This window comes from Chroicocephalus ridibundus, chromosome 13 (genome assembly GCF_963924245.1).
Source record: "Chroicocephalus ridibundus chromosome 13, bChrRid1.1, whole genome shotgun sequence".
NCBI classification, from domain to species: domain Eukaryota; kingdom Metazoa; phylum Chordata; class Aves; order Charadriiformes; family Laridae; genus Chroicocephalus; species Chroicocephalus ridibundus.
Genome location: NC_086296.1, coordinates 12,224,744 through 12,250,871, shown reverse-complemented (window position 1 = coordinate 12,250,871; position 26,128 = coordinate 12,224,744). Strand labels below are relative to the sequence as shown.

General features: G+C 51.3%; 2 protein-coding genes across 2 annotated transcripts; both read left to right on the top strand.

The window, feature by feature from the left end:
* Positions 1 to 5,537: 5,537 nt before the first annotated feature.
* On the top strand, positions 5,538 to 19,243 carry MLEC (malectin). The gene is made up of 5 exons (XM_063351609.1): positions 5,538 to 5,864; positions 9,241 to 9,419; positions 10,517 to 10,693; positions 10,860 to 10,917; positions 12,098 to 19,243. The coding sequence occupies exons 1-5, from the start codon at positions 5,669 to 5,671 to the stop codon at positions 12,325 to 12,327; spliced, it is 840 nt and encodes a 279-aa protein (XP_063207679.1). The 5' UTR covers positions 5,538 to 5,668; the 3' UTR covers positions 12,328 to 19,243.
* Positions 19,244 to 19,354: 111 nt separating this feature from the next.
* UNC119B (unc-119 lipid binding chaperone B) lies at positions 19,355 to 25,288 on the top strand. Its single transcript, XM_063351523.1, has 5 exons — positions 19,355 to 19,603; positions 20,187 to 20,300; positions 20,817 to 20,928; positions 21,164 to 21,336; positions 22,244 to 25,288. The coding sequence occupies exons 1-5, from the start codon at positions 19,396 to 19,398 to the stop codon at positions 22,354 to 22,356; spliced, it is 720 nt and encodes a 239-aa protein (XP_063207593.1). The 5' UTR covers positions 19,355 to 19,395; the 3' UTR covers positions 22,357 to 25,288.
* The last annotated feature ends 840 nt before the right edge of the window (positions 25,289 to 26,128 follow it).

Genomic DNA, 26,128 nt, shown 5'->3' with positions numbered 1-26,128 from the left:
GAGGAGCCACTGCTGGCCACTAAGCCTGTGGCAGGGCTTTGCCCTCTGTCCTGCTGTCTTCATGGTGAAGGGGCCTGGAGGTGCCTCTTAGGGAGGGCCGTGTGGAGGGTCCACAAGGGGGCAGGTGAGAGCCCCTGCACCGGCCTGGCGAGGAGCAGTGGGAGAAGGCACAGAGGGAAGCTGGGTGGGAGGGCGATAGGCAGCAATAGCAAACCCCCTCCTTTCCAGACCATTGCAAACACAACTGTGAGCATATGCACAGTGGGGGCTGTGCTGCGGGAGCTGAGCTGTAACACCGTTGGTGCCAGGGATTGGCCAGGAGCCTCCTTGCATGGCAGTGCCCTGCTCTCCAGCTTGTTCATGCTCAAAAATGCTGCATGTGCCTGCAGTGGTGATAACAGCAGCCTCCGAGCCCTACCAGCTGGTTACAGACACATCAGATGCTCATCCTCCTTCCCCTTTCCCCAAGATGCTCCCAACCTCCTGCTCCCTTCCCCTACTCTGCCAGACCAAGAGTTGACCCCTTGCTCTGTGCTCAGTCACAAGTTGCCAGTACTAATTTCTGCTTAGCTTCAAAGGGCATCGTTATTGCTGTGTGTTCCTCAGTGTGACTGGGAGCTGTTTTCCTCTCAGTTGCCCCCTTACTCCAACTGCGAGGTTAGGAACCAATATCCTCCTGCTTCCTCCGTCTCAAATCTTTCACTTCCCAGGTTCCCTTTCAAATTCTTAGGGTCCACAAATCTGTGTCCCAAAGGAGGATTTTCTCTCCGGCTGTGCCAACCAGCATAGCTGCAGCAATGGCTGATATCCCAACAATGGAAAAACTATGTTTCTCCTTATATTTGTATGTGTGTATACTTGTGTTTGCACAGGCATGTGCACTGGGAAAGGCTTGTGTGTGCGCGTATAAAAGTAGGGAGTGCAGATGGGTACCTAGGAGTGCAGCAGTAGAAGAGTTTGTTTGCAAGTGGGTGTATGCAAACTATGTGTGTGTATCTTTGGAGGTGGTCCAGTCTCAGAAATGTGGGTGCGAGCCAAGAAATTGGAAAATTGATATTTACAGATCTCCATATTTACTGGTACAGCAGCTGAGCTGCATTGTGGTTAGGAGATGAGGGTGATAAACTGAACAGAGTCCAGAGTCCTGGTAAGTTATACATATACTTAGGATAATACTGGGGAGGGAGAGACCCGTGCAGGCTTGTGTCTGCCATGGGGAATGTTGGTACACAAATGTGCTTCACTTACAGTGGAGCCCGTTGAGGAAGTGTGTGTGTGTATGCAGAGTGAGAGGACAGCTGTGCTGCTTGCCTGCGTGCAGCAGAGTGACTGTGCCTGCCCACAGGGACCGGTGACGACTCAGGGCACATGCCTTGTGCGGTAGCCAGCATGCAGAAGCCCAACAGACAGTCAGTGGCAACAGGCACAGTGTCTGCTTCTGCCTGCTTGTTCCTGGGTCCTGCACCAAGCAGCTGCGTCCTTTGCCTGCAGCAGCAGATGGCAGGACATGGTCTTAATTTATTTAAAACTGTAAACCCATTTCTAGAGGCTGCACTGATCCACAGCGCAGCATCACAGTGGCTGCGAACTACTGCTGTTTTCACTTAGGCAGATCCCTGTGTTTCTATCTGGCACAGCTGTGTTTGTCTTCCCAAAAATTGCGGGGACACTGGTGCTAGTGGAAGGGTGCAATGGCACCTTTGTGTCATTGCAGAGGCAGTCCTGGAGCCACAGGTACTTCCGATGAAAGCTGGGTCTCTGCCAAATTGTCTGTAGCTCTTTTCTGTCAGGTCTTACCATGATGCAGTGAACGGGTCAGACAGGGCAGGTCTCCAAAGCATTCATTTTTTTTCCTTCCAGCAGAAGCTCTTGCTGCAAGCCTGGCTTTACTTGCATAAAAACCCCAAATAATCCCAGGGAGTTTTACTATTTTCTTGTGCAGACAGGGTCAGAGATTAAAGCTCCAATCTAAATAATCTAATTCCAGAGATAATCCTTTTGCTCTCATCTCCAATCCGGTACCAGGGAGGCTTCCAAATAGCTCCACATGGCAGGGCAGAGCTGGTCCCCTCTGGGCACCTGAGCCCCATAGCTCCGTGTGGTTTGGGAGCTGGCCCAGGCAGTGGAGCTGGCTCACGTTGGCTTCTTAGATGTCTGGTTAGCTACGAGACCTGCTTCTGACCCACACATCTCCATTGCTCTTTTTGGACACCCCGAAGCCTGATCCCTTTTGCCTGCAGTAAATGGCTAATACCCAAAACAGGTGCCCCACACCACTTGCGAATGATCAGGGCTATAGACCAGGCAGGATTGATTCAAGACTGAGAGTCATTTTGGCACAGCTGCCAGGGGACAGAAAGAGATCAAGGGATTGAGAAGACAACCCTGAGCCTTTCACTTGTAGGTTACTGGTGTAAATCCAGCCTGCATCAAGGGACTGATGGCTCAGTGGATTAGTAACAGGATACAGAGCCTTTGACATCTGGGACACAAGCTGGCATCAAGTTGTTGTGACCGCAAGTAATGATTCAGGGGCAGCAGTGTAGGGCATCGTGGACGCAGGCCATTGCGGCACGTCTGCTGTCCTCTGCCATGAGCCAGGGCGAGCGCTCCTCCTGCACCCAGATGAGCACAGCCACTATCCCTCCTCACCCGCTGATGCTCAGTTAATCCCTCTTGCTTCATGATGGGCTGCTGATTCTTGGGAAATAATCACCCAGGCTAGTTATTGGAAGATGCTCTGACTGGGGAGGCAGAGGAGGTGCTGCACTGCTCAGTGCCTTGCCCCCTCTAAAAAGGCTGAGTCTTCAGCTGGAAGGGAAAGAGAGGCATTTTCCCCTCTGTTCAAGGAAGGGAACTCCTTCCTTTTCAAGGAAACTCTTCTCTTTTCAATGAAGAGTTGCTGATATTCACTGTGAGATGTGCAGGAGCCCCAGGAGCCCTCAATGGGGACACTAGGGCTTGGCACAGCCACAAAAGCCCCTGGTGACCCTCCCAAGGCAGGAGGGGAGCTGGGTTAGCTCCTAGCTGTACAGTCTGGGGCCAAACAGACTCCTTCAGCTGAGGGACCTGTCCAAGTCATGCCTAAACATTAGCTAGTAAATCCCTTCATGTCTGAATTCCTGCTCACGGGCATGTTTGCTCTGGGCCGAGCAGTTTGATGCTGGGTTTGTAATGAAGCCCCAGTCACTGGTTGCACCGCCCCAGTGCCCACCGAGGCAGCAAAAGTCCCAGTGTGAGCCTCACGCTCCCCAGCCCACCAAGAGGCACAACAGGTTTGGCCAGGCTCTGCCCAGCCAGCGCTTGGGCCCCACTGCCATTTTGTGTGTGTGAAGCCTTCAAAAGCCCTGCTGAATCCGGGGGCCAGCGGGGCCGGCTGCCTAAGCCCACCTGGGCCACCCAAGTGGGACCTTTGCTGCCCTGGTGGGTCTCAGGAGCGGAAATATGAGGATTTGCACCCATGGACATTGCTGTTTGTAACCTCAGCCCTGGCTGTCTCCTCAGCCTGCTGACAATCACGCCGTCCCTCTTCTCCCTTCACTTTTGCAGCTCATGGCAGTAACCTGGTGACACACAAGGTGCTTACACGCTTTGAAGTTGTGCTCCTGACCCAAGCACTTCGCAGTTTAAGTTGAGAGATCTTGAGTGATTAGGGAAGGATCACTTGTAATCAGTACAAATGAGCTCTAACGAGGCCTCCCTCGGCCTTGCCAACTGGACAGCATTGTTCTGGCCACGGCTGCTTGCGCTCCTTTGCTAACTGAAATTGGGGGACACCCAACAGGTCACAAACACAGCAGGGATACGGGAGATTAGTCTGGATCTGATCAGCTGCTGCCAGGGCTGGGGTCTGTAACACTGAGACTATTTGCCAGGAACCAGCATGAGGTGGCTTAGTCTGGAGAGGTGCTAAGCATGTGTGTTTGACACTGCTTTTCTGGATACGGTTTCCTAATCCACCTTGCAGTTTCGGGAACCCCTTCCCAGCAGCAGTGCCATGTCTGCCCCGGCCCAGCTATACCACGAGCCCAGAAGACGATGTGACAGCAGCAGGGACACGTTCCGGGGCCCATTCCAACCTGGCCAGAGCAGAGGGTGGGTGGTTCCTCTCCCCTCACCAAACTGACTTCACTTCTCCAAGGCTGTGTCCTGTCTAAGAGGCCTCTGAGGTACATTACAAAAGCAACAAGCCCATTTAATTCACAATCTGCAGCACGTAGTCTTTATTTCTAAAGGCAAACACATTGTGGAAGACCCAAATTAATAAAATGTCATTGGGATTTAGGAGCAGCCACTGCTAATGTGGTTAGTGACCGAAGTGCAGACACGAGGTTTAGCTGGCATCCAAAGCTTTGAGGAACACTAAGATAGAATCATAGGATTGCCTAGGTTGGAAGGGACCTTTCAGGTCATCTAGTCCAACCATCAACCTAACTCTGACAAAAACCATCACTAAACCATATCTTTAAGCAGTATGTCTACCCGTCTTTTCAAAACCTCCAGGGATGGTGACTCAACCAGGTCCCTGGGCAGCCTGTTCAGATCAGACAGAAGGGCAAACATGGAGGCAAACATTAAGTTTTTTCCTCCCCCTCACCACGTAGTGAGTGTTTCATCCAGTTTCCACCAGTGATGTCTCACTCCAGCCCTCCCAAGACCTTGCTAACGTCCTCCAGAAAACCTCAGAAAATTCTTAAGTTCTCCTGTAAAATGCAACACAGAGAGAAAAAAATCACTGGCAGTGCAACGGTTACCTTCCCCGCTCTTCCCCCCCGCCATTCATTGGCTGTTTTACTTGTCAAGCAGATAATTGTGGTCCAAAGTGGTTGCCCGCCACTCATCAGTCTCACTCCTCACCGGGCGGGCCGGGAGCTGCACGTTCCCGTACTCCACGGCAGGGGCGAACGGGGAACCAGCGCGCTTTGCTGAGGCAGGGAATCAGTACTGGGAGCTGCTGTCCGGAGTACAGCGGACGCGAAACTACCGAGCTGTAACGAGGAGCCTCGCCCGAGGGTAGCGGAGCTCCCGCTCCTCCGGCTCCGCTGCCAGCAGCTTCCAGAGCCCTGCCGGGCCCGCACCGCCGCCGGGCCCGGCCGTGGGCCCGCTCCGCTACCGCCGCCGCGCCGCCCGTTGCCCCGGCAACGCGCCACCGCCCTCCCCGCTTCCCGCCGCCGTCCCACAGTGCTTTGCGCCTCGGCCGCGCTGGAGTTCCCTGATTGGCGGGGAGGAGGGGGCGGGTTTCTCCCCTCTGGCGGCCGGTGCTGAGGGGAGCTCGCTGGGCTGCGGCCTCGCTCAGGAGGCGCCGCCGGGAAGGCTCGTTCCTCCCCCTCGTTCTTCGCCTCCCCGAGCGGGCGGTACCGGCCCCAGGCAATTCCGACTGGCAGGGACGGGCTCCCCGCTCCGCTCCCGCCGGGCGCGCCTCCCGCCGCAGCGCCCCGCCGTCCACTCGCCTCTCAATCGAGCCTGGTCGCCCGTTCCCGCCGCCCATTGGCCCGTCGCTTTATGAATATGCAGATAAAGACCCGCGGTCGCCTAATGGCAGGCGGGCAGATAATTAATATTCTCGTTGCGGCGCGCGGATTGGTCGAGGCGCGCCCCGCCCCGGCAGCGGGTTAGGCTGCCCCCTGGCGGTGGCAGGAAGGGGCGGGTGCGGCGCCGGGAGCCCGAGATGGTGGGCGCCGGGGCGCGCGGGGCGCCGCTGCTGCCGCCCTTGCTACTGCTGGTGCTGCCGCCGCTGCTGCGGGGCGCGGCGGGTGGCCTGGCCGATAGCGTCGTCTGGGCCGTCAACGCGGGCGGCGATGCCCATGTGGACGTGAACGGCATCCACTTCCGCAAGGACCCGCTCGAGGGCCGCGTGGGCCGAGGTGAGGGCCGGGGGGGACGCGCCGGTACCGCGCGGGGGGCCCGCCCCGGGTCGGGGGTGGTGGTGTCGCTGTGACCGCCCTCAGGGCCCCGCTCAGCTCCGCTCCGCCGGGGGCGGCGAGGCTTGCCTGTGTCGGTGGGGGTCCGGGTCCCGCGTCACCCCGGCACCGTCCCGTCTCCCCCGGCAGGGCTGCGGCGGCCCAGGCAGGCTCCTCTCCCTCAGCCGCCCGGGCCCGGCGTCGCGGAGGGGGCGGCCGGGGGTTGCGCGGGCAGCGAGGGCCCGCGGGGAGCGCCGGCCCAGCCCCCGCACGGCACTTGTCACCCGCTGGGACCGCGGCCACCCCCATCCTTCCGCCGGGCCGCAACCCCCACTCCTGCGGCGGAGCGGGCCCCGGTTCCCGGCGGCGGCGGGGTGATCCCTGCGGGCCGCGGGGTTGTGTAATGCCGGGGGGGAAGCCGCTCTTCGCGGGCTGGAGTGGAATTTCGGCTGGAAAGGCGACGGGAGAGGTCAGGCTGCCAAACCGGCCGCGTGCAGCCGCCTGGCTCCTTTTTTTTTTTTTTTTTCCTTCCCATTTTTCCACTGAAAGACCCCAGTTTCCACAGCAAGATCTGCCAGTTTGCAGCCCAGCCTGCGGCGCGCTCAGTAAGTGAGAACACGCGTTGCCCGCTCTGCGCAGAGGAATGGCTCGTGGTGCAGGGCGATGCCGCCAACAGCCTGGTCCCCCCGGGGGTGGCACAGGCTGGCGGCTGGGGCCCGGGAGCTGGGGCCGGGCAGGAGGAAGGGGCAGGTGTCTGGTCTGCTCCACCGCTCCGCTCCTGGCAGGGTGGGTGTCCAAGAGCAGGGCAGGGGTGGAGGCAGATGGGATGTGATCAGCTCCTCTAACTACTGAATCAGTAAAAGCTTCTATCCAGCAGTAAGGGCAGGATGGAGAACTAAATTGCTCTTACACTTGGGTTACCTTTGCCCGCTTCCCCTGAAACTACTCAGGTTGTATGAATTTTGCATGTTTCTGGTAATTGATGCACCAAAACTTAGTTGATTCACAAATGTATTGAAAAGTTAGCTGTGCTGAGCTGTTCCTGCTGTCAGTTACAGGTGAGTGGTGGAGTGCAGAGAAGATGAGCTATCTGTTTAAGTCTAACCTTCACTATTTCTGTGTAGGTTGGTGAGGATTGCCCTGTGCTCTACAGTGGGATTGCTGTTGCTTACCCTGCATGAGTGCCATCCCGAATGGAAACCGATTTGGGCACAATGTACACGGAGGAGGTCACATTTAAATATTACTATGGTTTGCTAGGAGTTTTTCACCCCAGCGGAAGCTGATGCCCCAGCTTCCGTGGGTGTCCCGATTGTTGTAGGTCATCTTCCCTTCACAGACCTCTCATATGTGTGACTTGAAGGAGAATGTCCTTGTGGACTTGAACAATTTATTTTTGAGTTGAGAAAAAAGACTCTTTTTCACGCACACTGTGGCATGCTCTTCCTTTGGGGAAAGCCTATGGTGTCTCTGAACAGCAGGCTGTTCCAGTAATCCTGCTTCAGACAGTGGTGCCAGGCACAGTGGAGGAGACTTTACCCCTTTGAGCTCTCAGCTGCTTTTTCCTCAATGGCTTTTTATTGCACTATTGTTTCAGTTTACTCTGGGCTTCTCTCTCTGTCGATAGGCATGTAATGGCTACAGCAGAAATATGCGGCTGACTGGGTGAAAATGACCTAGGGATAGCGTTTCTATGCTGTACTGCCTCTGGGCAAATTAAAACCTTTTTTTTCTTTTTCTTTCCAAGCCTCAGTTCAGATGCTGTGCCCTAAAGGACAAAATGTGCTGATGGCAATTACAGAATAGCCAGGTGCCAAACATAGTTGAGTCGCAGATTAATGAGTACTGCTTGTCTCTTGGTGAGCTACCTCTCAACATGCTGTGAAATCAAGCTTGCTTCCACAGCTATGTCAACAGACCTCTGATATACAGGTGACAGCTCTTCCTCTCCAGTTACTTTCTTGGCTATTAAAGGACTTTCTTCCTATGCAGGCTTTCCTCTAATAGGAGCTGACTTCTGTGGAGTCCTTGGTTTGCTATCGCCGTAATCTGTGGCTGGCCAGAAATGTCTGTGTGGGAGGACAGGTCAAACTTTTCACCCTCTGTATTTCTGGTGATTAGAGTCTTCAGCCTTTGCACCCGGGTTTGAGTGGTAAAGAGAAGCAGGAGGCTGCCTGAGTAGCTGTATGTGAAACAGGAGACCCAGAACTGGCATTAATTTCCTCTCCCTCGTTTGCATTGGCTGCATCTTTGGCAACGTGCACCGGGTTAGTAGTTCTTGCTTTGTCTTGGCCAATGCAGTGTCTGTTCCCATGGAAATGGGGGTGGAAGTGGCAAGTGTCAGCAGAGAACTTCGTCTGGATCAGCTTCTCCTGACTGAAGTGCCAGTGGGCAGGTGGTGTCCAGAGTCTTCCCTCCTGCCCCTGCGTTGCTGGGGAATTACTTGATACTGAGGTCTCAAGGCACATGTCAGTTTGCATTTGTACAGTAACCCTGACACAATAAAATATCAAGTCAGGTTAAGATCTTTTGAAGGATGCTGTAGAGGTGGTGAAATAAAATTTGCCTCTTGTCAGTCATGAAGATTACTGTTGTTTTCTCAGGTATGTCCCGTTTGGGAATGTTGTTTGGGCCTTTCTTAGGGGGCTGTTCAAATACCACCAGACAGCGCCCATTTCAGCTGGGCAGCCGTGATAAGAGCAGCTGATGGACCTCTTGAAACCCGCGTGTATCTTTCTTGCTTCCTTCTTCCTGTCTTTAAGCTAGCAGGTATTGCATGGTTGCGGTGAGAAGAAAGGGTTTTGTGTCTAGTGCTTTTCACCCTTCTGCCATTTCCCGGGTTTTCACTTGAGGAGGGTGAGTCTCTAAAACCTGATGCCATCGACTGCTAACTTTCATCTGTTGAATGAAAGAGTCGAGTCAGTCCTGCACTGACCATTTCGGTTTTGTACTCAGAGTTTATAATTTTAAGACCTTGTAAAAATATTCTAGGTGCTTTTCCTCTTTCGATCAGGAGTCAATGGCCAAGTCCTTTGGCTCTGTGCCCTGTTTGGAAACAGACTCTTCTTTCTGAAACGGTGCGAGTGAGTTTACTGTGTCTTAGACTGCAGCAGGTCCAGACCTGTTTTTCTACAGGACCCGGGTTCTGGGGCTTTGGCTACCTCTGCTTCTGCTCCAGTAGTGCCGCCTCCTGGTCAGAGCAAGGAGGGGAGACAGGTCTGACAGGGCGTAAGTGCTAAGGCCACTTAGGGAGTTAAGCACTTCAAGAGTATATAAAGTCTCTCTTCCCTGTGCCTCAGAAATTAACCCTTCCTCTCACTGTTTTGTGCTTGAAACCCAGCTTCTGACTATGGTATGAAGCTGCCAATCTTGCGGTCAAATGCGGAAGATCAGATTCTGTACCAGACTGAGCGTTACAACGAGGAAACATTTGGCTATGAAGTTCCCATCAAAGAGGAGGGTGACTACGTGCTGGTGTTGAAGTTTGCAGAGGTCTATTTTGCACAGTCTCAACAGAAGGTAAGCAACAGCTCCTTGCTCATCTCTTTGATGTGAGTTACTGGCTAAGTTACTGACCTGACAGCATGCTTCTGCTGAAGGAAGTATTGTGCAGATTGAATCAGGGAACTGATCTGGGTTAAATAAATGACGCAAAACACTTTTTACAAATGTAATAAGACTTGGTACTGGTTCAAACTGATCCTGAAAACACAAATTCAACCCTTTTTATTGCGCTTTAGAGAAGAATAATCCTTGCCCACTTTTGAAATCCCTCATGTACAGATGTGGAAGCAGAAGCACAAAGAACTCAAAGCCCTGTGATAAACTGGGAGAGAGGTGGTGTGTGTTTTAGTCTGGCTTTCCCCAGCTCCATCAGTTTCTGTAGAGCCCTGCTCCTTAAGCACTGTGATGCCTTCCTGACAGAGAAGTATTTCAGGGAACAGAACTGGTGGGGCTGGCTTACAGAATGGATGCAAAAAGCAGCCTCAGATTAAACTGAAGGGCTGAGGCATCTTTGGTTCCTCTTCCTTCATGTGGTTCTGCTGGGATTCCCCAGGTGCTGAGTGAAGTTTGAGTCATTACAGCCCTGAGGAGGACTTTCACTCTGAATTCACAGATGTGGTTACCAGTTCAACATTTTACCTCCTTCAAACCCTGTGTCCTTCACCAGCATGTTTCCTTTTCTCTGCTCTGCTGCAGGCTGTTTGTTAGAAATGGCTTAACTCCCTAGGGTGTGATGTGTAGCAGCCACCCTGGGGCGGTAGGAGCAAGTCTTCAGCCAGTAGGTGGAAAGTTGTAGAATAAAAGTATGAATAAACCAGAATGAAACTGTGCTGTCCTCAGTTCAGAACAGCAAACATGGGGGTTATTTTAAAAGGAGGAGGCAGATTTTGGGGTATTTGAAAGCAACTTTAATGCTTTGGTGTCCTTACCTGGCTGCTTTTGGCCTCTGAATCCCTTTTCAAGGGAGTAGAACGTGTGGTGGGACAGTGCATGCTGCAATGCTTTCTGGTCCTGGGTGCATAACAAGCAGAGACCTTTCCTGTTCTGTTCCCCTTTTAACTGTCGCATGCCTGAATCTGTTCTGACACACTGTCATTTCTTCCACCCTGAAGGTATTTGATGTTCGCTTGAATGGCCACGTGGTAGTGAAGGACTTGGACATTTTTGACAGAGTTGGACACAGCACAGCTCATGATGAGATCATTCCCATGAGTATCAAAAAGGGGAAACTGAGTGTCCAGGGTGAGGTTTCCACGTTCACGGGGAAGCTCCACATTGAGTTTGTAAAGGTAATTAGCTTTGCTAGGCAGAGCCCTGGTCTTCCTTTTCCCCTGCTTCCCCAGCCATGTGATACAGCTGTGTGCTGGGGGAGGAGAGGTGATGGTGGGGGGGGTGGGGGGCAAATACTTCTCACCTCAAATCTGCAGCACTGTCTTCCTTCTTTGCTTTCTCTAGGGCTACTATGACAATCCAAAAATCTGTGCCCTATACATACTGCAAGGAACAGTGGAAGGTAAGCATGGTTTGTGAGCCAGAAGGCTCTTCCCTCTTGGAGAGCAGCCTGTTGCTTCTCAGACCATGAGATCATAGCTCTTGCTCACCCGCCTCTGCCAAAACTGTTTCTCTCTCAGCAAGTTCCCACAGAGTGCAGTTGCAGGATGAAGTAGGTGTGTAGTGTCCTCCTGCTCCTCCAAGTGCACATAGCTGTGTCATTTTTGGAATAAGAAAAATCGTTTTGGTTCGGGACTTCCTGCATATGGGGTAGAGGAGAAGGAAACACGTCTGGTCAGTCTTAGCTTATAGCTACAGATAAATTCCCTCTGGCCTTGGATGTCAGCAGCAGCCCTGCAGACAAGTAATTTATGGGAGATCTTTTAGCTAGTAGTTATGTGTTTCTTACCTGGAGCTTTGTTTTGCCTCCTCAGGTCGAGGACAAGGCAATGTTTTTCCCTAGATATCAGTTCCTCTGGATAGCAGTGGGGAACGCTAGTGAAATCCTTGCACTTTCATCACTCTCTTTGTAAGTCTGTGCTGGAGTTAGAGTCCCCCTAGCTCCTGAACACGGGAGGTTTAGGACTCCTCTCTGACCAGAGCATCAGTTTGCTTTACTATTGGCCAGGGATTGCCAAGTGCTGCTGAAGATTTGGTGTGTAACCTTGTGGCCAGGTGGCACCTTGCTGTGTGTGTGACCTGCAATTCAGGCTCCAGGCTCGGAGGACCACATTTAAGTGGGGTTGGGTCATGCTGCTCTGATAGGTCTGGGGTTGGGGGATGCAGTGATGTGAAGTAGGACCATTTAAGGAATGGGTTATTCCCCTTCCTGTTTGCACCTCTATCTGCTGGTCCTGCAGGTGCTTGTTCTTGACTAGATCTCACTGAGCAGCTGCGGTGTCTGACTATGCTCTAAGTGTGCTTTTGTGCTGTAAATTCTTGAGTGTCACAGGTAGATGGGGTGGAGGGATGTCATTTTCTTTGCAAACTGGGTCTTTAGATGCTCTTGCATCATGGAGGAAAGAAGTGGTGGTATGAGTACTCTGGGAAGGTGCTTCTATTTCCTGGGTGCTCTGGCCACGGTGTTGATGTAGGGCCGGGTGTCCTATTGCCCATGTTCATGCTGGATCGGGAAGGGAGTGACCTGAGCGATTTCCCGGGTTACATCCTGCCTCCTTGCAACCTTTTGTCTTGTCCAACAGATGTTCCAAAGCTGCAGCCGCACCCGGGTCTGGAGAAGAAAGAGGAAGATGATGATGAAGATGAATATGATGATGGCTCCAGTGTTAAAAAGCAAGCAAATAAGAACCGGGTTCAGTCAGGCCCACGCACACCAAACCCGTATGCCTCGGACAACAGCAGCCTCATGTTTCCTATATTGGTGGCCTTCGGTGTCTTCATTCCTACCCTCTTCTGCCTCTGCCGATTGTGAGAGCAAGCCCCACAGAGCATCAGCCAAGGGGCTGGGAGGGAAGGAGTTGGACCAAACACGGTTGCTTTCAATTTCTCCATATTGTTCATAATTTAAGGAAAAAAAAAAAAAAGATGATTCATTTGGAATGAATAGCAGGTCCACGTAAGAGGGAGCTTACCTTCCCCCTGCCAGCAAGCAGCGAGGCCCTCGCCTTCCCCTTCACACCATGTGCAGCCTCCACTCCTCCCTGGGGCATCCAAGAGTAAACTGAGTCCTGGCTGTCTGTGTATTGGGCTGTTGGAAGCTGATGCTAGCAGTCCTGGGCCATGTCCCACACTGAGAGAAAGCCATGTGCTGCAAGATCTCTGCCTTTGATGGGTGGAATACGGTTCCTTAAGCAGGGAAGCAGCTCTTAAAACGAGGCCTGGGTACACGTTTTGTCCAGGAGCGTGGAAGTGTTGTGGTGCTGTTGGGTGACTAACGACTATGGAGGATGGAGCCTGGCTCGGCATCTCCCTGAATGCGTGCAACATGATGTATGGTACTCGCCTGCATAAAGATACCAAGACTCCAGCCAGCTGCTCAGCCTCTGTGGAGATGTTCCCCTCCTAAGAGAGCAAGCTGCGCCAGGAGCTGAGGGATTTGTCTGGCCTGATATGCTGCACCAGTTGGGAGAGACTTTCCTAGTCTGACAATTGTAATGTTAGATCCATTGCAGAGGGATTCTGCTGTAGCCTGTGAGAGGCTGACGTTGTTTGCGTCGATCAGATGCACTCGTTTTCTGTATTGATTATGGCTTTTGTTTCCTTTAATACCCTTTTCTTTTCAAAGGTTTCATTTTAAGCCCAGTTCCTTGTTTTGCCCTTTCTAGCAAGCGACCTTTCCTTTGGAAGCAGCTGAGAATCAGATGACCTAGAGATGAGGTTCTGGATTTGTTCCTTGATCTTCCTAACGGTTAGCTCCCCACCCAATGACTGTGAACAGCCTGTGCCGTAGGACAGAGCAGAGCAATCTCACGGATGCTCCCTGTGAGCTCTCGTCTCCTGCCGTAGGGACCAGGCCTGCCTGCAGCGGTAAGAAGTGCAGTGGGGTTGGGTGGTGTCTTCAGTTAGCTCAGCCTTTTGCGTATCAGGGCACTGTGGTGAAGGCACAGATGTCCAGCATTTCAGTACTGTAGAGCAAGGTGGTTTGTCACCCTCCAGAGATCTGGAAGTGAACAGGACACTGGAGACAAGGTCACCTGCTTCCCCCAGGGATATTTCTGCGAGAGGCTTCTGTTTCCACATGCGGGGCCTGTTCCTGCCTGCCAGAGGCTGAACAGAGCGAAAGCCCTGGCTGCGCCTCCTGATCCAGAGCTGCGGGCCCTGAGGAGCTGCCTTCTGATGGTCTTGGCCTCTGACATGCCGAGGTCTTCAGGCAGGCGGGAGGGAGATGTTCTGCGTGCTGGAGCAGGATCTGGCCCAGGCATGGTTGTGTCCTTGTGGGTCAGCTGCCATACTGGTGAGCTCTGGGCTCGCAGAACGCTTTACCTCATGCTGTCGTTGTGTTCTCAGAAGTGCTCTCTCTTCACCCAGAGCAGCTGCACTGAGCAGTGTCCTCCTTGCTGCTGCTCCTCCCGGGGCCTGAGTTTTCCTAGCGGTTGTTCTTGGGTTTGATCCTCTGTAGTGGCTCAGCCTTTCTTTGAGTTGAAAAGAGTCAGCAGAATTCCCTATTTTCTGGAAAGAAAGCCAGAGGAGCAGCCTTTCTGCTCTGCTGAGCCCAAGCAGCTGAAGCCTTCTCTTCCTTCAAACCCTCAAGCTGTGATGTGAGCTGCCAGCTCACGGGCTCCAGAACAGGAGCTGGGGGAGGTGTAAAAGCACTGCTCTGTGCAGTGGTGGCACTGAACCTTGCCTTTCGGATTGCATACATCACTGCTATAGGCCTGACCCTAATTCTGTGTCTGTGAGCTAAAAAGCAAGCAGTAGGACATTAATTACCTTCTCTCCAATTGCCCGAGTGGTAACAGCCAGTTTGGGACAAGCAAGGGGGTCCCTGCCATACCAGGAGAAGACAGGTTTTAGAGGGGCTAGATCTTAAGAGCAAACCTTATGATGAAAAGGCGGTAGGTAAGCTTGAAGTTGTCTGCTTCATCTTTTAGCTGCTGTTAAAATCCTAGTACTTACAAAATTCTTAAAAATGAGAGCTCTGTTTTGTTTGGTGACAGTGCCTGCAGAGATTCTCCAGCGTTTTTGGGATTGCTCTAACTAGAGCGCAGAGACATTTAGATCTTTATCAGTTTTGAGAAGCATGAACTGTGCTGATTTGTTAAGCAAAGAACCTGAGCTTGAAAGCAGGCTTCTCTGTAAGGAGCTGTTCTCCTCCAGGCCTTCTACGTTACACTTTATTTGAGCATCCTTGAAGCAAGGAATCACTCAGGTTCTTGGGGCTCACCCAGTAATCTCACTTTGCTTGCATGAGAAAAAGGGTGTGCTTTTAGGTGTGCAAGAGTTGGAGACAAGTCTTCTAGGATAGCTTATCCCTGCCTCTCCTGAAGCCAGGGCACCCATCTGGTGCCAGCAGCTGCCCTGAGGCAAAGCTAAGCAGGGTATGATCTGTTGTGTTCCAGTTGCTCAGTTCAAATGAATTTGTCTTATTTGAATACGAATAGAAAGGAGGAATAGTTCATCCTTCATGGCTTCACTTCAGTTGCTTAGTTGCCCTGGTTTTATGCATTTTTGTCATTACAAAGCTAGTGGTTGAGGGGGTTCCTGATCCTGTTATGGTGCTATGAGCAATTTTCCTTGTTGGCCCATCGCTTCCTGACAGGTTTGCCTCAGAAGGAGCCTTCAGACAAAGCATGTGGAAACATGGGAGGATGGTAGGGGATAACCAGTCAGCACCTCTCTGGGAATGTCATATTTAGGCCGGTTCCCCTTGCCATCTCTGTCTGGCACCTGCAAGCTGGCCAGATGGCCATAATGAGGTACCTGGTCCTGACCAGGGAAAGAAAAAGTTTGAGTTGGCTGTAGATTTCCAGCGTGGGTGTTTGAGGGAATATCCAAGATGGTGTTTAACTGAGATTGGTTAGGGACAAGGCGGTTTGTGTTTTGTTGTCCCCAGGCAGATGAAGCACGTGTCCCTTGGCAGCAGTGTGGGGAGCTGGGTCAGAATAGACCCTGGCTTGATTGGTGGAGCAGTTGTGTAGAGAGGGACAGATAAGGCAATTTTAATAAAGTTTCCACTTAATAAAGGGGAGACAACACTGGTGATTGTGTTTTGGGCCTGGATAGTGGTTCCAAAGCCTGTTTTAATTACCAACCCGTCAGCTTCTCCTTTTGTACCTTTAAGCCAGGCCATTTCCCCTTCTGTGTGTGTGACTGAAACAACAGCTCTGACCCTTTGGAGTTCCCCAGGTGGCAGTGAGCAGAAAGCCAAATGAATTCACTTCTCTTTTTGGTGCCTTTGTCTCAGGCTTTGAATAAAAGTCTATTTGAAGAAGCTTCTTTTTTTTTTTTTTTTAAGGAGCTTCTGAGTTGTTTTTTCTTTTATCCCAAGGGACAGGCATTCCCTGCCCTTAAGATCAGCTGAGGACTGTCTCACTGTCCCTGGATGCCAGCTCCGGAGGTCACAGCTGAAGCGGAGAACTGCGAGCGAATATCTTTGGTTCCAGGCCTTGAGGTCAATGGGAAAAATGCCTAGCAGGGGATAGAAGAACTGGAAGAGCTCCTTCAGGTCTGGTCTCCCCCAGAAATGTCCTGAAGGCAGGATGGAGAACTTACAGACAGTCTGGAGCCTGCGTGTCTGTGCAGTTCAGAGCCGAGTGAGTCATGGCTGCGTCCTGGTACTCATATGGTGCTTCTGTGTGCAGAGTGTGGTTTGGGGGTCCTGCCACCCGAACTCACTTGCCAGGGGCTTGCCCTGCACCATTTGGGTCTGAACAGGATGCACAGACCCATGCTATGTCCCTTGGTCTTCCTTTAAGTTGAAATGGGATTGCAGCAGCCAGGGAAGTGTCTTGATATGGGAAGCCTGGGCTGAACATGCCTGTCTTTGATGGAAAACTGCAGGAGGAGGGAGAGGACCAGCAGAGCAGCTTCAGCCCTTGATGTGAGCAGATTCTGAGCAGCTGCGAAGTACCAAGTGTTTCAGGCTCTGTTTGGTACTCAATTGTGGCAGAGATCAGTCTGCTTCTTGCACTTCTGTGGCGGGGAGGGAAATATCCTTGCTGAGAATCCAGGAGAAATGGGAGCTGGGCCAGCACTGAGCTAATTTACCTACTGACGCTTCTGCATCTCCAGAACAAATGCCAAAGTCTAATACAATTCAAGGATGACTTTTTTTTTTTTTTTTTTTAACGTCAGCCTGGTTCCACCAGTCTGTCTTCACTGGCTAGTCCCAAATAGGCTCAGACGAGTGTTCTCAATGGCACAAACGCACCACCAGGCTGGAGATGTGAAGGCTTGGAAATGTGATTAACACAAATCGTCTGCCTGTGCTGCACCCCTGCTTTGCACGCTGCTCGGCAGGGCTGTGGCACGTGCGTTTCACCTTGGATCCGAATGGGTTTGTCCCAGGAATACAGTAGCAACAGCATTGAAATGGTGCTGGGCTGGACGGGAGAGGTGAAAGCAGGTCCATGTCTTCCAGGACTCTGGCTTGCTCAGAGTTTATTGCTGTATATTAAATACTATTTTTGGAGACTGGGGGGAAGATGTGGGAGGGGGAGGGATGTGGCGGCGCTGTCCCCAGGCTGATCAGTGGGACGCTACTGCAGGTTATTGATAAGTTTTGATTATTTTTTTTTCCCAAAAAGTGCTTTATTTAAAAAAAAAAAAAAAAGGAAAAAAATAATCAATAAAACAGAAGTGCTTTCCTCCCTCCTAGGAACAGTGCTGGCTGATTAAAAAATGTGAATAATCTTTTGCAAACATCAAAGGTCTCTGCTAAAGAGTTTGTGTGATGGAGATTTCAAGGCAAGGGGCACAGTACGGCTCAAACCAGTTTAACTGGGGAGAGTGTGGATCTCGGAAACACGGGATCTCTGCCCTGGAGTTGTTGCCGGTCAGGCGTGGTGGGGATGCGCTTGTGCTGCTGTGGCTGTTCTGTCACACTGACAGTTCCTGAGCTAGGGCGCTGGAGTGAAGCGGTGCCTGGAAACGTGCTGGCAGGTGGGGGCTTGCATTTTTCATGGTTTCTACGGCCATCATGTGTTCAGGGCTTCCCCACTTGAGAAGCAGCCAGTTTGGTGAGGCAGCCCCGGAGAGTGTGAGAGCAGAGGCAGGATTTGTGCTTTGTGCCAGGAGGCCAGTAGCCAGGACTGCGAGATGCTGGGCAGGTGATGGGGATGTTAGGGTGCCATCGGTGTCGCAGCTCTGAGCGTTGGCGGGTGGTCCCACCGCCCTGCAGTGCCCCGCTGGGACCCCTGGAAGTGACCCGTGCTGTGGCATTAAGGACACGTCACAAACTACTTGAAGCTGCAGGTCTAGGTTGTCTGTAAAGGCTAAAGCAGTGTGGGGAGAGATCTCTGTCTGTACTTGTCACTAGTACAAAGGTTTTTAAGGAGGATTTTTTTTATTTTACTGTCCATTGCTTTGTGTTATAACAACTTGCAGTGACATTTTTTTTTTAATTTTTTTTTTTTAGTTGGTTTTGCAGCAAGCTTGGGCCCTGGGTGAAAAGCACAGATGTCTATTTCTGATTGCATTGGCTTTGCAGGGACTAGTTTGGGGGAAAAGACGGGTGTGGGGGTGGGTTATTTTATTTTTGGTACACGGTAGCGGTTTTATTTTTTAATTTCCTCAGGATGTTTGGTTGAGGGAATGTTCTGAAATCTACTGTCTGGCGGTTTTAACCAGCAGTGCATTAAAGGAAAATAAAACAAAATTATATTGTCACTTGGATGAGGTGGTCCCTCATTTCTAAGGGTTGGGGACAGGGGCATCCCTTTGGCTTTTCGGCTCCCGCTGCGGGAGTGCTGCCCTGCGGAGGGGATGCAGTTTAACATCCCACCACAGCCTCCCCCACGGCTTCGGCACTCTCTCGCTGGTTATTTTTGGCGATAAAATGCAAGTTGAACGGTACAACATCCTCTTTAAAGTGCTGGTGGGGACCGTGTTGCTTCCTGCTTGGGCCGGGAACACCAGCGATGTTAATCTATGGTCTGGGGTTTTGCAAGCTGCCCCCATTTCGGCTCAAAACTGTGTCAGAGGCGGACGGACGGGTCTGGAGCCGGTGCAGAGAGAAAGCAGCACCTTCCTCTCTCGGGGGCTGAGGGACCCTGGCTCTCTGTAGGGCACCTGCCCCTGGGAATAGAAGGGTCTTTGGTGTGTCCTTCGTGGGGCCAGGGAGGAGGATTTGTGAGCGCTGGTGTGTTTGAGAGAGCATTCGGTTGGCAGCGGCAGCAGCAAACGTCACTAACCACTGCTCTACATCTCTTTTTCTGGTCAATTTTGAGCGCGTTGAGTGTTGGCTGGAGTCTGGAAAGAGGACGCAGATGTTTCTTTTGCCTTGGCTCCCCGAAGGGCTGGAGGTGACTCTTAACCCCTGAGCGCCTGCTGCAGGCTGGGGGGTAGCCCCTTTTTTGGGAAGAAAGGCGTCCTTTCCTCGGTGTGGTGCTCCTGTGGATCCCCGCAGGCGGGACATCCCAGTTCCTCCCGGCTCTGGAGTCTCGTCCGTCAGCTGCCACCCTCCCTCCGATGGGTGCTCCTGGGTGTCCGGGATGGGGTGACAGTGGCAGGGTGACTCTCACCAGCGCTCCCTGAGTGACCCTCCTTGGAGCACACGGTCTTGTCACTGTCCCTGCCCGGGCCAGGGTCCCAGCTCCTTGGGAACAGCAGCGAGGGGGTGGGTTTTTGTTAGTTTTTTGTATTTCTTTTCTTCGGGTAACTTCCAGCTTTCTCCCCCCGCTGGGTGTAGCCGCGGGTCGCGCCGCGCCGCCCGGGTCCCCCCTCCGGCCACGCACCCGGCGGGCCCTGCTTAGCTTCGGGGGCCTCCCCCCTCTCCGCGTTGCTAGGCAGCGCCCGCGCCCTCTGACCCGCCGCGGCCCCGCCCCTGGCTCCCATAGCTACCGAGGGAGGCGGCGGCCATCTTGGCGGCGGCGGCGGGGCGATGAGCGGCTCGAAGGCGAGGGCGGCGGCGGCGGCGGCGGGGCCGGAGAAGAAGCCGCCGCCGGCGACCGGGGGGGCCCTCAGCCGCCTGCGGGGGAGGCGCGGCTCGGCCGACGCGGCGCCGCGGCCGCCGTGGACCGAATCGGAGCTGCTGGCGCTGGAGACCGTCCGGCCCGAGCACGTCCTGGGGCTGTGCCGGGTGACGGAGAGTGAGTGCGGTCCGGGGAGCACGGCCGCCGGGCCCGGGGAGGGGGGTCTGGGGCCGGCAGCGTTCGGACGGGGTCCGGCAGGCCCGGGCGGGCACCTCAAGCCCCGCACTGCGACGTGAACCCCCCATCGGCGGCGGGGCCGGGCGGTTCGGCGGGGCCGGGGCGGAGGAGGGGGCGGCGGGGCCTGCGCCGGCGAGGTGAGCGCTGCCCGCCGGTGCGCTGGCCTCGGAGGCAGCTGGGGAGTGCGCGCCTGCCGGCAGCTTTGTTACAACTTCCAGAAAGTTTGGGGTGTCTCGGGGTGGGTTTTCCTGTGGGTTCTTGGGTTTGGTTTGGGTTTTGTTTTGCCTCTGGGCTGCTGATCTCTGCTTTTCTGTCCCAGTCCCTTCCCTTTCTTGCTCTGCTACCTGGCACCTAGCATGCCTTTGTTTCTTCTACCTTCAGTTTTGTCCTGCTTTCATGAAGCTTCTGCAAAAGAACTTGTAGTACGTATCTTAATGGGCTGGGGCTAGCAAAAAAGGGAATTCCTTTGGTAATTGCTCAGGGATCTTTTGAAATGCTACCATATATTTTCTTTCTCTTCTAGATTATTTATGCAAACCCGAGGACAACATTTACAACATTGACTTCACCAGGTTTAAGATCCGGGACCTTGAAACTGGAACAGTGCTGTTTGAAATTGCAAAGCCATCTGCTTCGGGTATGTTACACTAACGTTGCCGGAAGGCTAAAGAGACTCGGGGAGATGAGAGGTTGCAATGCAGGACCCATGCAAACCAAGCAGAAAGGTCCTTCAGTATGTCCTGGTGACTAAATTCCTCTCCTTTAAGCATAGGACTGAGTTTTCCTCTGCTGAAAAACTTGTCATAAAACTGTGAAGTAATGATTGTGAGATGGGGAAGTACTATCAACTGCAAATCTTCCCTTCTTGGCTGGTTATCGTACAGAGTTTCTTTCACGTGCTTTGGCAATTGCGAGGGGGGATATCCTGTGAGGTTAAGGGTGGTTTCAGCTCCGGAGCCACCAAGGCTGTGCCAACTGTCATAGCCAATCTTTTCTTTATTACTTAGTTCTAATATGAGTCTCAGGACAATTATTAAACATCTTTACATTTAGTGCCTGAGTAATAGCCAGCTTGGCCTGATACACATGCTAGCCAGTATTGCCTTACATGTACACTATTAGCAGAGTAACTCTGACCTGGTGCCTTTTCTAGAGCAAGATGAGGAGGATGAAGATGACAACAGTGAACTGGATGCTAGTGCAGGCCGCTTTGTTCGTTACCAGTTCACCCCAGCATTTCTCCGTCTTCGTACTGTTGGTGCAACGTAAGTATGAGTTCATAGAAAGGAGAATCATATGTTTGCAAAGTTTCACTTGACAGCTTATAACAAAACCGAGTTAAAGACTAGACAGAACGCATCTTACAGAACGAGTAATAAAGTCTCTCTTTCTGGAATGATCTGCTGGATTCTTGTGTAGCCTTGCGTCCAAGGCTCTGTTCTTCCCGGTAGGAAGAGAAGTATATAATCTTAACTGTTTTTTCCTACTTTTTGCATACAGAGTGGAATTTACAGTGGGAGAAAAGCCAGTGTCAAACTTTCGAATGATTGAGAGACATTACTTCCGAGATCGCTTGCTGAAGAACTTTGACTTTGATTTTGGCTTCTGCATCCCCAGTAGCAGGAACACATGTGAACACATTTATGAATTCCCTCAGCTCTCAGAAGACCTTAGTAAGTGTCTTCTCCTCTGTACTGAGTTGTGTTTTGTTTGTGTGTGTGCATATGCTCATTTTCTCCCTCTCTACTTGTGAAAGAAGTTGTGACTGGGATGGGGGTCAGGAATAAATAGACACAGGTTCCTGGGTTAAGCTGTGTGTAATCTTGACTGAAGTACAGATTTGTGCTGCAGATTCTCCTTTTTTGAAAATGAAAGCCTAAGACAACCTGTGTTGTCAAATCACAGGCTGCAGGAGCTGACCAGCGTCACAGGGCTGACATGCCTGATACCTAACAGCGTAGCCCTGAAGACAACAAAACCCTGAAGAAGGGTTCTGTCGGTAGCCACGTGTCTGTTTTCAGCACTTGCTTGTTAGGGCTTGAGCCTCCTGCTTTGGAACAGAGCTGGCTCTTCTCTGAGAGATGTGTTTTTGAGCCTACCAAGATCTCTGCAAATATACATTGCGCAGGGTATGTTTGACTGCAGGGGGTGGATAGAGGAGGAGCACGTGGGCCCTTCTGTGGCTGCCTGGGTGCGGGAGGAGGCGCAGAGTTTGTATCCTGCCTGTGTACATGTGGGGAGTGCCACTGCTTTTTTGTTTGCTACCTCTCTGCTTACAGTCGTGATTGCTGCTGTGCTCTGGTTGTGGCTCTGACAGTTTCTAAGGTCGTCTTGTGAGATTACTTGATCCTCTTTTGTTTGCTTTTGACAGCACTTGTCCTGTAAACAGGGAGACTGGGAAGGGGCAGGCCAGAGCGTTTGAAGTGTGCTCAGCAGAGCAGTTTGCTTTTCTTATTTGGGTAGGGCAGAGCATCAGCCTGGTAAATCTAGCGCAGTGGCAGAGTCCTTTTTACTCCGACTTTGTGCTGTCCAGTGGAGTGTGGCAGGCTTTTGAATGTAATTGAGCTTTCTCTTTCACAGTCCGTCTGATGGTTGAAAATCCATACGAGACCCGCTCAGACAGCTTTTACTTTGTGGACAACAAGTTGATTATGCACAACAAGGCCGACTATGCTTACAACGGAGGACAGTAATCATTCTGTGTCCGCTGGATGCTGTGATGCCGTTAACCGTTCCAGATGTCCAGGAGCGGACTGGAGTTGCTGTCTTGTGCAACAAGGCTTCTCGCCAAACCTTTTCTCCTTGCACGAGGCTGAAAACATGAAGCAAAGATGACGGCTCATGAAAGTGAAGGAAATCTCCCTGCAACACTTCTCTGTCCGACACTCAACGTATCCTGCCTCTCATTCTCTTATTTCTGGTTACCTTCTGGTACCTTGGTTAGGTCATGGATCAGAGGCACTGTTAGAAAATTCTTGCTGTTACAGTCTTTATAGTTAGTTAGGTTGCACTTTTAGTGCTTCTGATGTTTCACCTTTTGGGTGACTACCCTCTTTCAAGAGGTCAGATTGTTTGGGTAAGCTATTTCTTAGCAGAAAAATTTTCCCCCTTCAAGTAGCCAGTGATGCCTGAAGAGCAGATCTCTTCTTCAGTTGGATAGATCATCTCTTTTGTGCGCAGTGATTTAGTTTGTAGCATGGCTGAGATTGCTTTTCAGGGTGCATCCCAATGTTCTGCAGTGGGAAAGATAAAATAAGAGACTAATTCAGCTTCTAAGCAGCATAGGAATCTTCCTTCTGCCTCCAGGGGCCTGAGCTGCCCCTGAGAACAGTTTAATCTGTCTTGCCAGGATTTCACTAGGGATACAAGATAGGGGAAGAAGAGGGGCTTTATCCAGGTTGGTCATCGAGTCAGTCTGATGGTGTTTCTATTTAAGCTCTTGTGAGCAAATAATTGAATTTTGGAGCTCAGGGGTCAACCTTGGAGCTGAAATTAATCTCACTACATTTACCATTTCTTCTTCTTCCCTTTGTGTAGGAATTTTGGCTCTTGCTACAGAATGTATTGCTTTTTAGATTGACAGCACCATGTCAGTCTAGCTGGGGTGGAGGGGAGGTGTCAGTCTAGTGGGGCTTAGGGGAAAAAGGGAGAATGTGGAAAATCACTTGAAAAATGAGTAGGAAGCAGAGCTTCCTAGGCTTCAATTTCTGTATACTTTTAAACCTGCATGATCTGTCAGAGGTGCTGTAGGGAGAAGTGGTGGTGTTACCAGCTCATTTGCTTTGTTTCAGTCAAGGTATTAGTAGCTAAAAGCTTCCCGGGTCAGATCACTCAGTGTTACGGAGTGGGATTCTTACAGAGTGAGAATTTACATCATTCTTTTTCTAATTGAGTTGCGATCGCTGCTTTGCCTAGTTAGCTGCTTATTTATGGTTTAGGAAGTTCTGCTGTGTTAGTTACCACCAAAGCAGAGGGTGTATTTCACAGCTGCGTTTGGGATCTGTCAATAGCACAGATCTTCTTCAGCATTGTGCAGTGGGAAAGAGGAGATCCATGTCTCCCAGCAGCTGTGCTGGAGCTCAGCTCCCGACCGTGCAACATCTCCACTAACAAAACCTTTTTCTGCCTATTTTGCTGGCTCTCAAGACTGGCATTTTTCCTGTCTCCAGCTGGGCTGGTCAGTCGTGTCTCTTTTACATGGGAATTAGGTTGCATCTAGACTAGAGATGTTTGCTAGTATTAGTTCCACTTGTTCCTTGAGACAGTTGAAACCTAACTCCTTGGTGGATACAGTTGGTTACCTGCTGTGTTAAGTAAGATTCAGTGTAATTTATGTTCTAGCAGGATTAAGTGCAGTGGGCATCACAGCCTGGAGCCTGTTAATGCATAGGCAGCAATAGGAAATCCCTGCCTTCACCTCTCAGATTAATGATGTTAACTTTGGTGTAGAAGATCAGCTGGCATCAGGGTAAGCAGTGAGAGTATTTGGAGTGGCAGCCATGAAAGAATCTCCAGCTCTTGGGAAGATATTTAATTATGATTAACCACAACAAATGACCTGTTCTGGGTGGAGCATTAATCATGAGCAACCACAACAAATGTCTGGAGAATGCAGAGGGGCAAGATCTGTGTGGTTCAAAGATGAAGAACAGTTCTGCTGCCATCAGTCCCCTCCAGCATCTCCAGAGGCGCTTGGGCAATCTTGTTTAGTTATTTCAGAATTAGTTAAAGCTGCTTGTGGGGTGGAGCTTGAGATGCCTTTTGCAGTGATTGTCTTCAGAAGGCCTCGTGCCCGTGAGGTGGGGAACGTTGGTTTTGATGGCAGAACAGGTAGTTACTTGTGACAAGGCAGAACTGCCTGGAAGTGAGCTTTTCATCCTGAAGTGTTCAGAGATGCTCAGGATAGTGTCTGAAGAGACTGCTAATTATTCCCTGGGAAATGTTAGCGTATTGAGCTAAATTTGTATGTAGTATAAATGCAGGTGCCTTTAAATGTTACTTTTATCTCATTTTCTGTATGAAGCGACCCCTTGCTTTTCTTATGGGTGTGATGATTCCCATCTGTTTTCTATGTCACTGTGTAAAGGTTCTTAAAAGGAAGATGGACTGTTGCCAGAGCGAGCAGCAGAAATTACTGTACAGGCAAATACCAACTTGTGTGAGGCGTTTGCAGTAGTCAGCGTGCAGCTCCGCACGGTCGGGGTGGCTGTAAGGGCCGTGGATGCCATCTAGCCGCTGCTTTGCAGAATGCGACGGTAAATGCAAATGTAAATGCTTATAGGAAAGTGGATTCCTGTCTTTAGTCGTTACCTCTGCCAGTAGTCATGAGAAGAAAAGCATCGAAGCGGTTGCTTTCCCATTGGTGAGTGTATCGGCTATTCAGCAATAAAAAAAGGAAAACTGGAGAAAAATCGGAAGACTTGCAGGCAGCACTAGCACCCCTCAGTTTCTAGCTGAATTTGTTTGCTTTGACAGATTAGGTCTTTGCCCAAAAAAGCATGCTGCAGATAAAAAGTCCCTACAAGAGGGTGACCTGGCACTGAAAAAGCTGATTATAATGGAAAAAGTCAGGGATTTCCAAACTCCTGCCCACAATTTGGCAGCTTCCCTAAGGTTCCCTTTCTCTTCGATGCTTTCTATAAAGTGTCTTCTCTTTGTGGCAGGTATGATGTCTTTGGTAAACATGGTTTAACGGAGCGTCTTCCTTCTGGGTTGTGTGCTCTGACGCTTTAGTGATGGGTCAAAGCTACTCACGCCAGCGAGCTGGGGAGATATTCCAGTGGGACCTCATCCTTGTCGGATGTCTGGTCTGTCCGGGCCAGATGCTGAACACAGGAGAGATGCTTTCAGTGTCAGTTAAAGTTTGAGCAAGGGAAAAGGTGTCTGTGCAAACAGCTTCTCTCGGGTTGTGTGCTGAGTTGGAAAGAGAAAAGAGTTGGGATCATACTGTGTTCTGCTCTAACAAAAAAAGGGACCAAACCCACAAACTCTTTTTAAATCTTTACAGTATTTGTCCTCTTAGGACCAGGACCTCTTTTTTACATTTTTGAGGCGATTGCTTTGGATCCATGCAAACAAGCTTCTTGGACTGCTATTTTCATGGTTGACTGAGGAATACATATTGCACCTTGTGAAGGAAAGTCAGCTCTTATTGTATGGTCTGGGTACTGCTGTCCCCGTCCTCTGTTTTTGGTAGGAAGTGTCTTCCTGTGTGTGTTCCTTAGGATTGTCATGTTTCCTGCTGCAGAGAAGCAGCATCCTCTTCCTCTCTGGTGCTTGAGGATGTTTATTCCGCTTATCTGATGAGGGTTCAGGAAGAATAAAGCAAGTGTTTAGAGGGCAGAAATGGATGAGGAAGGTGGTGATGGTGAAGCAGCAAGGTCCAAACATGGTAACTCTACTTCTCAGCTCTGTGTTTCATGACATCCTCTTCAGCTGTTTCCCAGTGTTTGCCTTCTGCCCTGC

Bases quoted from the DNA above. Each gene is read 5' to 3' on its own strand.
- MLEC (XM_063351609.1), top strand. From the start codon at position 5,669: ATGGTGGGCGCCGGGGCGCGCGGGGCGCCGCTGCTGCCGCCCTTGCTA. The intron at 5,865-9,240 runs GTGAGGGCCGGG...CTTGAAACCCAG, and splicing joins CGAGGGCCGCGTGGGCCGAG to CTTCTGACTATGGTATGAAG. The intron at 10,918-12,097 runs GTAAGCATGGTT...CTTGTCCAACAG, and splicing joins ACTGCAAGGAACAGTGGAAG to ATGTTCCAAAGCTGCAGCCG.
- UNC119B (XM_063351523.1), top strand. From the start codon at position 19,396: ATGAGCGGCTCGAAGGCGAGGGCGGCGGCGGCGGCGGCGGGGCCGGAG. The intron at 20,301-20,816 runs GTATGTTACACT...TGCCTTTTCTAG, and splicing joins TGCAAAGCCATCTGCTTCGG to AGCAAGATGAGGAGGATGAA. The intron at 20,929-21,163 runs GTAAGTATGAGT...TTTTGCATACAG, and splicing joins CTTCGTACTGTTGGTGCAAC to AGTGGAATTTACAGTGGGAG.